The sequence below is a fragment of the Cucurbita pepo genome, chromosome LG08 (genome assembly GCF_002806865.2).
Source record: "Cucurbita pepo subsp. pepo cultivar mu-cu-16 chromosome LG08, ASM280686v2, whole genome shotgun sequence".
NCBI lineage: Eukaryota > Viridiplantae > Streptophyta > Magnoliopsida > Cucurbitales > Cucurbitaceae > Cucurbita > Cucurbita pepo.
Window position 1 is genome coordinate 2,601,650 of NC_036645.1, and position 17,170 is coordinate 2,618,819.

Genomic DNA, 17,170 nt, shown 5'->3' on the forward strand with positions numbered 1-17,170 from the left:
GGCCAATTTATTGGCTTTCGTGGCTGATGTCGACCCATCCCCAATACGAAGCAACTCAAAACATGAAAAGTACTTGTTTTATAAGAAAAATGGTAAATCTTGCACTCATCTTCAACATTTATTCAAGACAGGAGGCATGTTCAAATTCTTTGACTAAGATTTTTATGGAAAAGATATATAAGAGATCCCAACTTTATATTGTTTAGTTATATTCAAATGATAATCCAAAAAAGGAACAAAAGATGTTGACTCAAATCAATCTCAAACATATAAAAGAGACAGTTGATCTTCTTTTGGTTCTCATTTTATTCAATTCATTGAGATCTTTTACAAATTTACAACGAAGATGATATCGACGAGTTAGGTATATACCGAAGTGGTAGGATAGAAAATGCATAAACACATACTTACATAAAGAGAATGGAGGGGCCATGAAGCTCAATTACATCGCTTGGGTTAGCTGCTTTTCATGTCAAGCAGATAAACGAGTACCTGATGTCGAACTACATCGAGCCTCAACAGCGAGTGTCTTGACAATGCTACGACATGGATCACCTCCAAACGCAGAATTTGAAACTTCAACCGTGCAACTATTTTTACCCAAACAAGCCTGTGAAGGTTAAAAAAAACAAACTTGCGAGGTTACTTACTATGGATACAAGCTGAAAAGCATATTATTGAACCCCACAGGCCACAGGAGCTTTTGATATTTATTTCCCGAACGATCTGGCAGCTTGTTTAACCAAAACTCTTCAGATTTCCTATTTTATCCTACTTTTCGACGTTTAAGTTCGAAATTTACCGAACACTTATTTACTTCATATTACACCCAATTTTTGTAAGAGCACGTTTTGATAGCAATTTATATGTAAAAAAAAATTGTCACGTGTAACAACTCAAGCCCACCACTAGCAGATATTGTCCGCTCTGGCCCGTTACCTATCGCTCTCAACCTCACAGTTTTAAAATGCGTCTTCTAAAGAGAAGTTTTCACACCATGGTAAAGAATGTTTCGTTCCCCTCTCCAATCGATGTGAGATCTCACAATCTACCTCTTTAGATGATATTGTGAGATCCCACATCGGTTGGAGAGGAAAACGAAACATTCCTTACAAGGGTGTGGAAACCTCTCCCTAACAAATGCGTTTCAAAACCGTGAGACTGATGACGATACATAACGGGCTAAAAAGGATAATATCTGCTAGCGGTAGACTTGGACCGTTACATTATAAGACATAGAATTCTATTGAAATATCAAACAAGGACAACTTACCTCGGAAACAACAGACAGAGAATTGGTTGAATGACAGTGGCCTCTAGAGAACTCCTTGCAACTTCCTTGAGGAGTTCCATAGCTAGCAAATTCGATCGAGGAGATCACGTGGCCATCGTCACAATGCAAGAACATTTCCGGGTTCGTTCCGCTCGAGAGAATTTCTCCATCAGATGTATAATCAGCAGACAACTTCCTTAGAGGTGGATAGTTGGACTCCGAGACCTGACCACAGATGACTCCAGTTGAATACAACTTCACGACGATCTCGAGCGGATTTCCTCCAGTTTCCTCGAAGAGGACGAGTAAATTGCTCGATTCCTTTAACCATGATCGCGGAACGTGGTACCTAAAAGATGCCATAAACGATACAAAGTAAAACATTTTCACTATTGAAACATAATTAGGCTTCTTTGAGCTATATAGTAAGTGCGGACATACCAGCTTTGTGTTGGCCGACCGCAATTTGTAGCACACTTTCCTGAATTATAAGCACCACGATAGTCGCATTTTTTGGGACAGCCATCTTTTGGGGCAACCACGGTCCAGTATCTACCTATATGATGACCATTGACCCAAGCCTGTCCCTTTCCCATGCTTCCTAGATTGATAGCGACCGGGTCGGTCCCGTCGGGCGAACTGAAGTATGCCTACACCAAAAGGAAAAGGAGTGAATTTCTAACCATTTTTCTTTTGGTAAGAAACTAAGGTTTATTGAGACAAATGAAAGCAAAATAACAAGACCAAATAGATAATGATAAAAGATTCTGTGAGATCCCACGTCGGTTGGAGAGGAGAATGAAACATTCTTTATAAGGGTGTGGAAACCTCTCCTAACAGACGCGTTTTAAAAACCTTGAGGGGAAGCCCAAAAGAGAAAGCTCAAAGTGGACAATATCTGTTAGCGATGAGCTTGGGCTGTTACAGGTTTAATCAATGCACACCCATAAAGACACATTAAATCTCGCAACCTCCCACCCCTCCTCCGAAGAACTCGGCACCCCTCTAAAAATTCTACCATTCCTCTCGAGCTACACTCCTCACGAGATAGCAAACGAACGGGTTTGCCACAAGACTCTTCTCTTATCCCAAAATCTATCTGACCATACATATACACAAGAAATGGAAAATATGCAAAATAAAGCTTCCCCGGGCATAACTATAACGCCCGAGTCCCCACGAGGTATTAAAGACCTGGTTTATCGAGTCCAAGCTTCTGAGATTTTATTGAGAGAAATACCTGGAAAAGACCCACAGACTCGAGAAAAGTACGAAAGAAAAATGGTCAAAGTCAACCCCGGAGGGGTAATTTGGTCATTCTACCCTCCTTCCTCATTAACCACCTGAGAGAAAGGAAGTTCGAGAGAGAGGAACTATATAGCATCAATCAGACCAAATGGAAACACTGTAAACAGTAAAAATTCAAAGAGTCATGTGGATATATCTACCTTGTACCACGTGAACGGAGACGGAACGGCATCGACAGACAAATCAGTCCAATCGGCCTTCTCGTTTTCTTCTAACGAATAGAATTTCAAGAATTCACCCTTCAACCCGACCTAGTGCCAAAACAAAAAATTTATTTAGGCGAAAAATTGAACTACAACATTCTAAATGATGATCGGTGTCTTATCTACTGAGCTATGTTCGAATTGGCACAAAAAAATTAACAGGGTCAAGGACGTGGTGAAACTATAACTAGTACCGAAACTTATTAGTTAAACCAATTAAATTGAGGTCGTTTTTGGTAATTACAACATAATGTTGTTACCTGATAAGTCCATAAGGACTCTGAGAGATCAATATCCCCGTTTTTTAATCCAGTGAGCTTTATACGGCCTCTGATACCTGCCCCATCTTTCTCAATGAAGGCACCAGAATTCTACAGTAACATAAAATTTTTATTCAAATAATGTATAAGATCCATGAACAATATATCGCTAGCAAATAAGTAAATAAGTAACTCAATAATGGCTTTTTACTACACGATTGTAAGAGAAAATTCTTGAATGTTCGGGTCAATGCTAAGACGGCATCTTGAATACCTTTCTCTTAGATTTGCCCCGAGGCTTCTTGTAACAGCCCAAGTCCACCGTTAACAGATATTATCCGCTTTGGCTTGTTAGGTATCGCCATCAGCCTCACGGATTTAAAACACGTCTGTTAGGGGGAGGTTTCCACATCCTTATAAAGAATGTTTTGTTCCCCTTTCCAATCGATGTGGGATCTCACAATTCACCCCCCCTTGGGGGCCCAGTGTCACGGTCATGCTTGTCCAAGGCATGTCGCCCATGGCCGCATGCCCGTGACACGCCGAAACCTTTGCCTTGTACTACTTTATTGCTTTCTTTTACCGCTTTCATGTTGTATTATTTCTTTCTTATTTTCTTTAAGAGTATATGACGTTTCGGCGATGTCATGGCTACGCTTGGTAGACAGGAAATGCCTCAAAATGTACTATATGAGTATACGACTAGTTGTCAACTTCTCCCTACCCGATAGTTATATGCAGTAAGCCGTTGTTGTTGCCTTTTTGCTTATTTCCATATAACACCAATCTCTCTCTCTCTTGCTTTCAAAACTCTTTTTCCAAAACCTCTCTTCCCCACTTTTTAAAATCTTCTCTTGAAATCGAGACCCGAGGTTTGTATTCACGTTGCCTGACCGCAAGCAACGTAAATCGAAGTAGGCTTGACCCACTCAGTGCTGAGAGTGGGTGTCGCACAATCGCCAAATCCGCTGCCTAGAAACTGCGATTATGACACCCAGCGTCTTCGCTGGCACACTGCCCGGTGTCTGGCTCTAATACCATTTGTAACAGCCCAAACTCAAGCCCACCCCTAACAGATATTGCCCACTTTAGCCCGTTACGTATCGTCATCAGCCTCACAGTTTTAAAACGCGTCTGTTAGGGAGAGGTTTCCACACCCTTATACAGAATGTTTCGTTCCCCTCTCCAACCGATGTGGGATCTCACAGTCCACCCCCTTTGGGAGCTTAGCGTCTTCGCTGTCACACTGCCCAATGTCTGGCTCTGATACCATTTGTAATAGCCCAAACCCAAGCCCACCGCTAACAGATATTGCTCGCTTTAGCCCATTCCATATCGTCATCAGCCTCATGGTTTTAAAACACGTCTATTATGGAGAGGTTTCCACACCCTTATAAAGAATGTTTCGTTCCCCTCTCTAACCGATGTGTGATCTCACAATCCACTTCCCTTAATAAAAAATTCCCCGAAGAGAGCCATACTTGACCATATCTCAATATGTATGTATGTATGTATGTCTGCATGTGTGTATATATATATATATATATTAAACAGCGTGATACTAAGGAAAGCTATAGGTGTAATTTTTACCTGTAAACCCACTGTCTCAGATAACAACAGCAAATCATTGTATCCTTCGACAAATTGAACAGGCTGGACAATCTTCACCCACTGACCAATTGCGCTGCCTTTTCTTCCATATGACAGTAAAAATTAAATATAGAAATGATTAGTAGATGTGAGCAAAACACAAAAGTGCAGATATTCATATAGTTGATGCATTACTTACAAAATCTAAAATTTTGACAAGAATATGAAGAATATTGAAATAACAGGGCACCAAATACAGTGCAAGATATCATGTTCGATCACCTGCGATCTTCCCGTTAACTAATACACGAAACACATCCCGAACACTATCGATGGTAACTGTTGGGCTAACATTGCTCTCTTTCCAAAATGATATATCATCACTGGAAACATGTATCCTGTATTCCACAAACTCATAGAGTGAAATAACAAAAATTAATAGATAAACGTGGGGTATGTATTAAAATCATACTTATCATGAATCTCAAAAATGTCATTTGTTTATATTCATTTGAACACACTCTAATGTATGGACTAAGGCTTGAGGCCCATTGTGTAAATAAAGCATCAATTGCTTTCTTCTATTTGTAATTATTCTTTATCATAAAACCAATGAGATACGAGTGAGTTTCAACCTAATGTGAGATCCTACATCGGTTGGAGAGGCGAACGAAGCATTCTTTATAAGGGTGTGAAAACCTCTGCCTAGCAGACGCGTTTTTAAAACCTTGAGGGGAAAGTCCAGAGAGGACAATATCTGCTAGTGGTGGGCTTGAGCTGTTACAAATGGTATGAGAGTCAAACACCGGGTGGTGTGCCAGCAAGGACGCTAAACCCTGAAGGGGGTGGACACCGGGCGGTGTGCCAGTGAGGATGCTAGGCCCCGAAGGAAGATGGATTGTGAGACCCATATCGATTAGAGAGAGGAATGAGTGCCAGTGAGGACACTAGGCCACGAAGGGGGGTGGATTGTGAGATCCCACATCGGTTGGAGAGGGGAACGAAGCATTCTTTATAAGGGTGTGGAAACCTCTCCCTCGTAGACGCGTTTTATAAACCTTGAGGGGAAAGCCCAAAGAGGACAATTTTTATAAACCTTGAGGGGAAAGCCCAAAGAGGACAATATCTACTAGTGGTGCGCTTGGGTTGTTACAAATAATATCAAAGTCAAACACCGGGCGGTGTGCCAGCGAGGACGCTGATCCCCAACAAGGGTGGACACCGGGTGGTGTGCAACGAGAACGTTGGGCTCTAAAGGGGGATGGATTGTGAGATCCAATATTGATTAGAGAGATGGAATGAGCGCCAGCGAGGACGCTAGGCCACGAAGGGGGTGGATTGTGAGATCCCACGTCGGTTAGAGAGGGGAACGAAGCATTTTTTATAACGGTGTGGAAACCTCTCCTTAACATACGCATTTTAGAAACCTCGAGTGAAAAACCCAAATAAGACAATATCTGCTTAGCGGTGGGCTCGGGCTGTTACACCAAAGCAACCAAAGCAACCAAGATGTTAGGCGAAATCTAATCCCTACAAATCATAAATTGATTTTCTACATTATCTCTATTCTAATTTTCAGCAAACATATGTGAATTGTGCTTCCAATTTTACCAAATAAATGAAAAAAAAAAAAAGTACCTGGTGAAATACCAAAGGTAATCAGAACTATCCTTTGTAACATTTAAATGCTCCAGTATACCCTTAACAGTGAAGCTTTTGTCACTCCAGATGCCAACGGGTTCTTTTACCGTCATCCAAGAACTAAAACTTGTTGAAAGTTCATTCTGGCGCATAGAATGTAGCTTTAAAGAGATGTTAGAAGAAAAGGGTGTGGGCGCATAAAACTCCAATAAGTTGATGGACGTCTGAGCTGTAACCTGAAGCAAATGCAAACATATTGTAATCAGAAAATCATTTCATATTATACATTGGGTCAAAACTATTATAGAAGCTTGTAAAACATAAAAATTTCAATATAGATAGAGATTTCCTAAGCCGTACACGTAAACTAACAGGTAAGATCCCACCTTTGTTGAAGAGGGGAACGAAACATTCCTTATAAGGGTGTGAAAACCTCTCCCTAGCAGACACGTTTTAAAACCTTGAAGGGAAGCCCAGAAGGGAAAGCCCAAAAAGAAAAATATTTACTAGCGGTGTGTTTGGACTATTACAAATGATATCAGAGCCAGACATCGGGTGATGTGTCAGCGAGGACGCTGGGCTCCCAAAGGGATAGATTGTGAGATCCCGCATTAGTTGGAGAAGGGAACGAAACATTCATCATTATAAGGGTGTGGAAACCTCTCCTTCGCAAACGCGTTTTAAAACCCAAAAGGAAAAACCCAAATAGGAAAATATTTACTAGCGGTGGGTTTGGACTATTACAAATGGTATCAGAGCTGGACATCGGGCGATGTGCCAGCGAGGACGCTAGGCCCCCAAAGGGATAGATTGTGAGATCCCACATTGGTTGGAGAGGGAAACGAAACATTCCTTATAAGGGTGTGGAAACCTCTCCTTCGCAAACTCATTTTAAAACCTTAAGGGAAAACCCAAAAGGAAAAACCCAAGTAGGAAAATATTTACTAGCGGTAGGTTTGGACTATTACAAATGGTATCAGAGCTAGGGGAAAGCCCAAAAAAGGAAAATATTTACTGGCGGTGGGTTTGGACTATTACAAATTACAAATGGTATTAGAGCTAGGGGAAAGCCCAAAAAGGAAAATATTTACTAGCGGTGGACTATTACAAATTACAAATGGTATTAGAGCTAGGGGAAAGCCCAAAAAGGAAAATATTTACTAGCGGTGGGTTTGGACTATTACAAATGGTATCAGAGCTAGACATCGGGCGATGTGCCAACGAGGACGCTGGCCCCCAAAGGGATAGATTGTGAGATCCCACACTGGTTGGAGAGGGGAACGAAACATCCCTTATAAGGGTGTGGAAACCAAACATTGGTTACAAGGGTGTGAAAACCTCTCCCTAGCAGACTCGTTTTAAAACCTTGAAGGGAAGCCCATAAAGAAAAGCCCAAAGAGGACAATATCAACCGTGGGCTTTGGAATGTTGCAGATCGAGAAGAAAATGAAATTCCATTGTAGTTTCAGTTTTCCTTTGGGATTACATACAGAATAGCATGAATAACACAGCATCATACACCAATTTCTAAGATGAAAGTAAAAAAGATATTTGAACCAGATTCTTCCATCATGTATCACATACAAAAATGATCGATCAAGAAAGCACGAGATCCCATAGGAGAACCGTACCTTTGCGGTGTTGAACACTACGTTCTGGCAGTCTGGTAAAATACTAACCGACCACGGTGGTAAGTTATAAGTTCGCCCGTTAAATTTTACAGAAGCTGCATTACGTTCATCGATGTTTGCAAGAAATGCGGAACAACTTCTTAGACTTCCATGCTCCAAACGTTCGAGCTCGTCAGTTCGAGAATTCATATGGTATACATGTGCCTGGAAAACAGTAATAGGCATCAGCAAAAGATAGTTCAGATCATTTATTCCAAAACTCATCTTAATGATTGAAATTTCGTACAATAAAAACAAGAAAAAAATCGAGTTATCGCCAAACCTCCTGCTTGGACCCCAACTTAATATACTGGGGCGAGTCAGCAGACACCAAAGCAGGTTCACAGAGCTTTAATGCAGTATGCAAATCTTTCAAGTGCCCCCATTTGGGCTCCCTTAGCAAACCTACATGAAGAAGAATAATTATTTCCGATACAGCCTATGAATAATGTGTTGAGGATTGTTGGGAGGGAGTCCCACATTGGCTAATNTGGACATCGGGCGATGTGCCAGCGAGGACGCTAGGCCCCCAAAGGGATAGATTGTGAGATCCCACATTGGTTGGAGAGGGAAACGAAACATTCCTTATAAGGGTGTGGAAACCTCTCCTTCGCAAACTCATTTTAAAACCTTAAGGGAAAACCCAAAAGGAAAAACCCAAGTAGGAAAATATTTACTAGCGGTAGGTTTGGACTATTACAAATGGTATCAGAGCTAGGGGAAAGCCCAAAAAAGGAAAATATTTACTGGCGGTGGGTTTGGACTATTACAAATTACAAATGGTATTAGAGCTAGGGGAAAGCCCAAAAAGGAAAATATTTACTAGCGGTGGACTATTACAAATTACAAATGGTATTAGAGCTAGGGGAAAGCCCAAAAAGGAAAATATTTACTAGCGGTGGGTTTGGACTATTACAAATGGTATCAGAGCTAGACATCGGGCGATGTGCCAACGAGGACGCTGGCCCCCAAAGGGATAGATTGTGAGATCCCACACTGGTTGGAGAGGGGAACGAAACATCCCTTATAAGGGTGTGGAAACCAAACATTGGTTACAAGGGTGTGAAAACCTCTCCCTAGCAGACTCGTTTTAAAACCTTGAAGGGAAGCCCATAAAGAAAAGCCCAAAGAGGACAATATCAACCGTGGGCTTTGGAATGTTGCAGATCGAGAAGAAAATGAAATTCCATTGTAGTTTCAGTTTTCCTTTGGGATTACATACAGAATAGCATGAATAACACAGCATCATACACCAATTTCTAAGATGAAAGTAAAAAAGATATTTGAACCAGATTCTTCCATCATGTATCACATACAAAAATGATCGATCAAGAAAGCACGAGATCCCATAGGAGAACCGTACCTTTGCGGTGTTGAACACTACGTTCTGGCAGTCTGGTAAAATACTAACCGACCACGGTGGTAAGTTATAAGTTCGCCCGTTAAATTTTACAGAAGCTGCATTACGTTCATCGATGTTTGCAAGAAATGCGGAACAACTTCTTAGACTTCCATGCTCCAAACGTTCGAGCTCGTCAGTTCGAGAATTCATATGGTATACATGTGCCTGGAAAACAGTAATAGGCATCAGCAAAAGATAGTTCAGATCATTTATTCCAAAACTCATCTTAATGATTGAAATTTCGTACAATAAAAACAAGAAAAAAATCGAGTTATCGCCAAACCTCCTGCTTGGACCCCAACTTAATATACTGGGGCGAGTCAGCAGACACCAAAGCAGGTTCACAGAGCTTTAATGCAGTATGCAAATCTTTCAAGTGCCCCCATTTGGGCTCCCTTAGCAAACCTACATGAAGAAGAATAATTATTTCCGATACAGCCTATGAATAATGTGTTGAGGATTGTTGGGAGGGAGTCCCACATTGGCTAATTTAAGGGATGATCATGGGTTATAAGTAAGGAATACATCTCCATAGGTATGAGGCCTTTTGGGGAAGCCCAAAGCAAAGCCACGAGAGCTTATGCTCAAAGTGGACAATATCATACTATTGTAGAGGTTCGTGATTCCTAACATGGTATCAGAGCCATGCCTTTAACTTAGCCATGTCAACTGAATCCTCAAATGTCCAACAAAAAAGTTGTGAGTCTCGAAGGTGTAGTCAAAAGTGGATCAAGTGTCGTACAAAAGGTGTACTTTGTTCGAGGGCTCCGTAGGCCTCAGGGGAGGTTCTATGGTGTATTTTGTTCGAGGGGAGGATTGTTGAGGATTGTTGGGAGGGAGTCCCACATTGGCCCAAAGTAAAGTCACGAGAGCTTATGCTCAAAGTGGACAATATCATACTATTGTGGAGATTCGTGATTCCTAACATAATGGTTTTGTGAGTTTTATACAAAATAACGACAGGTTTTTTTCAACTTCATATACTTACCATATTCATCAATTGGAGAGTCATAATCATAGCTAGTAATGTAAAATGGGCCTCCAGCCGTACGACCAAAATTTGTTCCACCAAAATACTGCAAATGTTGCAGAAGTACGTTTAGATACTTCATTGAATAAATGCAGAAGGGAGAAAAATATAACAGCTTTCTGTCGTACGACACGAAATTAATGTTCATATCATCGAAATAAAGCTCAAAACAACGTTCTGCTTCGATTTACAGATACCATTTTCAAAAGAATTCATTGTAATTGGCATTGTTCCAAATGAGCCCCTAATTATAGAGTCTTCTCACATACCATATAATAATTCTGGAAGCTCCCTTTTCGTTGGAAGAAGCGTGCAACAGAGAATGCAAGATCCTCGACTGGTCTGTGAGGTGTTCTTTCGCCCCATGATGTAAACCTTCATAAAATCGAAACGTTTATGCCACTGGAATTATCTACCAATAGAAGTAATATACAAAATCGTGTCGTATGATATGAACACGAATGATAAATGGTATATACTGAAAGGAGTGTTAGGAGTGAAGACTCTCCACAATGGTATGATATTGTCCACTTTGAGTATAAGCTCTCGTGGCTTTGCTTTGGGCTTCCCCAAAAGGCCTCATACTAATGGAGATAGTATTCCTCACTTATAAACCCAGGATCTTCCACTAAATTAACCAATGTGGGACTCACTTCCAATAATCCTCAATCCGCAACGAGGAGGACCCAGGGAGTTTATAAAAAAACAATTCCAACCGGTACAAAAATAAAGCATAACTTTTTGGAATGATTCTCTCGATCAAAACTTTCCACAAGAATGTGAGATCCCACATCGGTTAGAGAGGGGAACGAAGCATTTTTTATCCGGGTGTGGAAACCTCTTCCTCGCAGATGAGTTTTAAAAACCTTGAGGGAAAGCCCAAAGAGGACAATATCTGCTAACGGTGGGCTTTGACCGTTACGAATGGTATCAGAGCTAGACACTGGGCGATGTGCCAGCGAGGACGTTGGGCCTTGAAGGGGGGTGGATTGGGGGGTCTCACATCAATTGGAGAGGGGAACAAGTACTAGCAAAGACACTGGGCCCCAAAGGGGGTTGATTGCGAGATCCCACATCGGTTGGAGAAGGGAACAAAGCATTCTTTATTAGGGTGTAGAAACCTCTCCGTAGCATACGCGTTTTAAAAACCTTGAGGGGAAGCCCAAAAGGCAAAACTCAGAGAGGACAATATTTGCCTATGGCCGTTGCAAAGAAAGTCTAAACCAATACCTCGTTTGGCTTCTTTTTAAAAAGAACACCGAACGACATAAATGTCCGTAATAATTAGAAACATAAATCATACTTCGACAAGTCAAAGAATGAAAACAATAACAATACAAAACAAATGATACAAACTCGTAGTAATTAAAGAAAGTATACCATCCATCCCAATTTTCTGTCCAAAATATTGGTTTGCTTGGAGAATTTGGCTGAAAACCGTCACAATAGTAACCATTACATGAATTTATCTGTGATCATCAACAAACAAAACATAAGTTAACAACGTTTGGATCTCAAAATTTCAAGAAAAAAAAAACATAAGTTAACAACGTTTGGATCTCAAAATTTCAAGAAAAAAAAAAAACATAAGTTAACAACGTTTGGATCTCAAAATTTCAAGAAAAAAAATAATTAAATACGAACTTTTATGTATAATTACTAATTTTTCAAATCAATATAAATTTATAATATTCTTGAAGTTAATATTAACAAAAAGTAGATAAACTTGTAAGGAAAATCTTTCCAAACAAAAGTTTATATTGGAAATGATAGAGAAGCTGAATTTGAGTATGTCGGGTAAGGGCTTTACAATGGTTGTTGGAGCATCCTTCTGCTGGCACATAACCCATGGAACCCCAGCACCAAGGCCTAGAGCCATCTCCGCAGCCCATTTGATATATTTCTGTCCTCTCTTTCCAAATGAGCTTTCGATGTTTCCATATTCATTTTCAACCTGTTAGAATGGAATTCATGCTAAACGACCTCGTTCGACTATATGTATATATCATATTAACAGAAACCTTCATACTGACATGTTATAAGAAATCATGGAGAAAGTATTTTAACTTCAGCATTCATCAAAACTCCCATACATAAAGAAAAAGCAAAAAATCATGGAAATGAGCGGTAAACACTAACGTAAACAATCAATAATGCACCTCAAGTTCTTTGTTAACAAATATTATCTGTTTTGGCCCATTACGTATCGCCATCAGCCTCACGGTCCTAAAACGTGTCTATTAAGGAGAGGTTTCCACACCCTTGTAAGAAATGTTTCGTTCTCCTCTCCAACCAATGTGAGATCTCACAATTTACCCCTTCGGGGCCCAACGTCCTCGACGGCACTTTGCCCGGTGTCTGGCTTTGATGCCATTTGTAACAGCTAAAGTCCACCACTAGCAGATATTGTTTGCTTTGGCCCGTTACGTATCACCATCAGCCTCACGGTTTTAAAACGTATCTATTAGGAAGAGGTTTTCACACCCTTATAAGGAGTGTTTCGCTCCCCTCTCCAACCGATGTGGGATCTCACGATCCACCCCCTTGAGGGCCCAACATCCTCACCGGCACTCCGCCCAGTGCTGGCTTTGATACCATTTGTAACAGCACAAGTTCACCGCTAGCAAATGTTATCCACTTTGGCCCGTTACGAATCGACGTCAGTCTCACGGTTTTAAAACACATCTATAAAGGAGAGGTTTCCACACATTTATAAGGAATGTTTCATTCCCCTCTCCAACCGATGTGGGATCTCACAATTCACCCCTTCGGGGCCCAACGTCCTCGACGGCACTCTGCCCAATGTCTAGCTCTGATATCATTTGTAACAGCTAAAGTCCACCGCTAGCAGATATTGTCCGCTTTGGCCCATTACATATCACCATCAGCCTCACAGTTTTAAAATGCATCTATTAGGGTAAGGTTTCCACACCCTTATAAAGAATGTTTCGTTCCCCTCTCCAACCGATGTGGGATCTCACAATCCACCCCCTTGAAGGCCCAGCATCCTCACCGGCACTCCGCCCAGTGCTGGCTCTAATACCATTTGTAACAGCACAAGTCCACCGCTAGCAAATATTATCCACTTTGGCCCATTACATATCACCATCAGCCTCACGGTTTTAAAACACGTCTATAAGGGAGAGGTTTCCACATCATGTTTCATTCCCCTCTCCAACCAATGTGGGATCTCCCAGTAAAACTCATGAAAATTGTCCAAGAACAAACTAAGTAAAAGTAAATAAATAAACACAAACCCATTAAATTTTAGTAGCAAGGTCAAAAATTACAAACGTTAAATTAAATAGTAATATAACCTGCAACATGATGACAGGACCACCTTGCCAACTAAATAACTTTTCAAAGCGCAAAAGATCCACTATCTTTTTGACAAACCGCTCCATCTCCTCCTATACAAGATCAAGTGTTGCCACAGTTAAACATGTCACTGCAACAAAGGTTAATTGAAAATACCAACATGCTTAACTATCTTATGAAGAGATGAATCGACGAGATGAACTCATGCACCTTGAAAGGAGCATTGTCTGTTCGAAATTCAATTCCAGGTACATCTCGCAGCCACAAAGGAAAACCCCTACAATGATCCCATACTAAGTTACTGTTAAAATTTTGTAAATGTCATTGCAATACTGAGCTATGTCATTAGAAGCTCATCCAAACAGCATTCTTCAATAAAAATATGCTGGACTGTAACGGTCCAGATCCACCGCTAGCAGATATTGGCTTCCCCTCAAGGCTTTAAAACATGTCTATTTTGTTCTCCTCCCCAACCAATGTGGGACATCACAATCCACCCCCTTCGGGACACAGCGTCTTTCCCTTCTCCAATCGATGTGGGACCCTCACCAAATCAACCCCTTTGGGGCCAGCGTCCTTACTGGTACACCGTCTCGTGTCTACCCCCTTCGGGGAAACTCCATTGGGCCCAACGTCCTTACTGGCACACCGTCTCATGTCTACCCCCTTCGGGGAAGAGCCTCCTCGTATAGCACATAGTCCGGTGTCTGTCTCTGATACCATTTGTAACGGTCCAGATCCACCGCTAGCAGATATTGTCCTCTTTGGGCTTTCCCTTACGGGCTTCCCCTCAAGGCTTTAAAACACGTCTGCTAGAGGAAGGTTTCCACACCCTTATAAAGGGTATTTTGTTCTCCTCCCCAACCAATGTGGGACATCACAATGACAAACCGCCTTAGCCACAACGAATTGCGATTTTATCTAAACTATTGGTCTTCGAGGCACAAATATGGTATAATAATAGCCTTGGCCAGATACAAAGCCATTTCAATGCACCTCAGACACGTGATGCTTTATTATCTTAAGCACTGAGTACCAATATACTAGATGATACCAAAAACTCTGTGTAACAACCCAAGCCCAAGCCTAAACCCATCGCTAGTAGATATTGTCCGTTTTGGCCCGTTACGTATCGCCGTCAGTCTCACGATTTTAAAACACGTCTACTAAGGAGAGATATCCACACCCTTATAAAGAATGCTTCGTTTTCCTCTCCAACTGATGTGGGATCTCACAAAGTGAATGCCAATAATTTCAAGACTTAAATGACATGAATTTCATTGACGATAAATACACGACAACAATAATAAAGTAGCGAAGAAAAGCCCGACATTCATAAATTCTAATAGTAAAAGAACGAACTAATGGGGAACGGGAGAATGTACCCGAAATTCCACTCCGCACACACGTATGGTCCGATGCGTAAATGAAGGTATAGGCCTCTGGATCCTACCAGCCTTATAAATTTGACAAGGTCATATCTCCCATCAAAGTTATACTGAAAGGTAAAACAATGTAAATGTATTTAAGTAATCAGGCAAACTAATGCTAATAGGAAGAATGGTAACTTGCAAAAAATTTACTGCACCTGTCCCTTCGTTGGTTCATGTCCATTCCAAAACACATAAGATTGGATGACATCCGCCCCACCTTCCTTGCTCTTCTCAATTATATTAGGCCACATCTTCGATCATGTAAAAACATAAGACCAAATTAATCTCTTAGCCAGTTAGCTAGTGTCAATCGAAAAGGTAGAACCGATTCGATCAGGCCGCATTGCCATAACTCTCAAAGTGCTAAGGGCCATGATAGTTGAGTGTCACGGTCATGCTCGTCCAAGGCGTGTTGCCTATGGCCACATGCCCATGCCACGCCGAACCCTTTTTTTAATTCTATGTTGTATTGTCTTACTATTGTATTTTCTGTTTGTACGACTACTCGGTGAAATCATGTCTAAGCCTACTAGACCTAAATCGCCTCAAAATGTACTATAAGAGGGTGTGACTAGTTGTCAACTCCTCCCCTAATTTTGTATCACCGACGAAATCACGTCTAGACCTGTCAAACTTGAATCACCTCAAAATGTACTACAGGGGATGCGATTAGTTGTCAAATTCTCCCTACCAGAAAAGTTATATGTTATTTTCGTTCTTACTTTTAAACTAGCTTTCAAAAATCTCTCTACCCCATTTTCTAAAACCTTCTCCTCAAACGGGACCAGAGGCTTGAGCATACATTGCTCGGCCGTAGGCAACGCGAATACAAATTGGCTTGACTCACCTCGTGTTAGGAGTGAGTGATGCACAATCGCAAGTCCACTGTCAAGAAGAGTGCGATTGTGACACTGCACACATCGAATTCACTTCCCTTCGGTCAATATCAATTTGATTTATTCTCTCACGAATTTTTCAGTATCTAGAAAGACGAAACATGAAGCGGTAAGAATTGAAGAATCGCCAAAATACCTCCGGAGTAGCGCGAGGATAATGAACACCGGCGGAGATAAGCATGCGGCGTTTTCCGTCAATGATCAAAGCCCTATGGTCGTAGCTCACATTGAAAGGCTTGAAAAACTCGCCGGAGACAGCCAATAGAAGAATCGTCAGAGTCAAACTCGTCAACTGAAGAATCAAAGCACTTCGCACCGCCATTTTCCTCCTCCTCGTTGAAAAACAAAGGTCAACCAGAAACTCAACACAACGAAACCAGAATCGCCGTANTATTTAACCCTAAATAATATTTTAAAAATTAATAAAAATGTAAGGATATTAATAAATAAAAAATAGTATAAGGGTTTTTTTTAAGAAAATTTTGAAAGTTTAGGAGAAATTTTTAATTACATAAAGATTTTGAGTTTTTTTTTTTTTTTNACCGTGGGGAAATTCTCAGCAAAAGCAATCGAGAGCGAAGTTCAACACTCAAAACCAAACAAGCAGTTGACGACAAGGAGACACCGCGACCTTACACAGCTTCGATCAGTAACCGTCCGCCATTTCTGATGGAAGAACCAAATTGAGCTAAGCTCTTCTGCTAGAAGCAGGAATTGCTTGAAAGATACTTCAAGATATTGGTGAAGGCTATCATTGAGGCCTGCCTTTCCAATTGCGCGTGTGTTTTACGTAGCTCGTATGCGCGTGTGATATATTCGCGCCAATTAATTAATATGGATAAGAATATATATATACATACATATATATATATATATATATATGGATAACGATAAACCGACGTCAAATTCCACGCTTCTTTTTATTTTTATTTTTATTTTTTATTTTTCTTAACAAGGATTTTTCTACCTACATATATTTTAGCATATTTTAATTTTACTCATATTTTTTAAAATAATTTTTTAATATCGTCACACGAATAATTTAAAGTTTTTAGGGGCGAAATATTAAAAAGAAATATGCATTTTTGTCGAGTTTAATAATTACAAAATATTTAAAAAATAATTTTAAAATAGAGAAAAACGAAA

General features: G+C 40.7%; 1 protein-coding gene across 1 annotated transcript; it reads right to left on the reverse strand.

The window, feature by feature from the left end:
• Nucleotides 1–246: 246 nt before the first annotated feature.
• LOC111800925 (beta-galactosidase 9) lies at nt 247–16,408 on the reverse strand. Its single transcript, XM_023684845.1, has 19 exons — nt 16,161–16,408; nt 15,284–15,379; nt 15,081–15,193; nt 13,906–13,972; nt 13,695–13,787; nt 12,188–12,331; nt 11,758–11,846; nt 10,647–10,752; nt 10,336–10,423; nt 9,631–9,752; nt 9,309–9,512; nt 6,273–6,511; nt 4,917–5,032; nt 4,635–4,732; nt 3,045–3,155; nt 2,722–2,832; nt 1,715–1,923; nt 1,274–1,622; nt 247–610 (listed from the first exon to the last, which is right to left on the reverse strand). The coding sequence occupies exons 1-19, from the start codon at nt 16,344–16,346 to the stop codon at nt 473–475; spliced, it is 2,679 nt and encodes an 892-aa protein (XP_023540613.1). The 5' UTR covers nt 16,347–16,408; the 3' UTR covers nt 247–472.
• Nucleotides 16,409–17,170: the final 762 nt, after the last annotated feature.

Excerpts from the sequence above, each read along its gene's own strand:
- LOC111800925 (XM_023684845.1), bottom strand. The coding sequence starts at position 16,346 with ATGGCGGTGCGAAGTGCTTTGATTCTTCAGTTGACGAGTTTGACTCTG. Across the intron at positions 11,847-12,187 it reads AGGATGCTCCAACAACCATT|ATAAATTCATGTAATGGTTA; the intron begins GTAAAGCCCTTA and ends TGATGATCACAG. Across the intron at positions 6,512-9,308 it reads TAGTGTTCAACACCGCAAAG|GTTACAGCTCAGACGTCCAT; the intron begins GTACGGTTCTCC and ends CATTTGCTTCAG.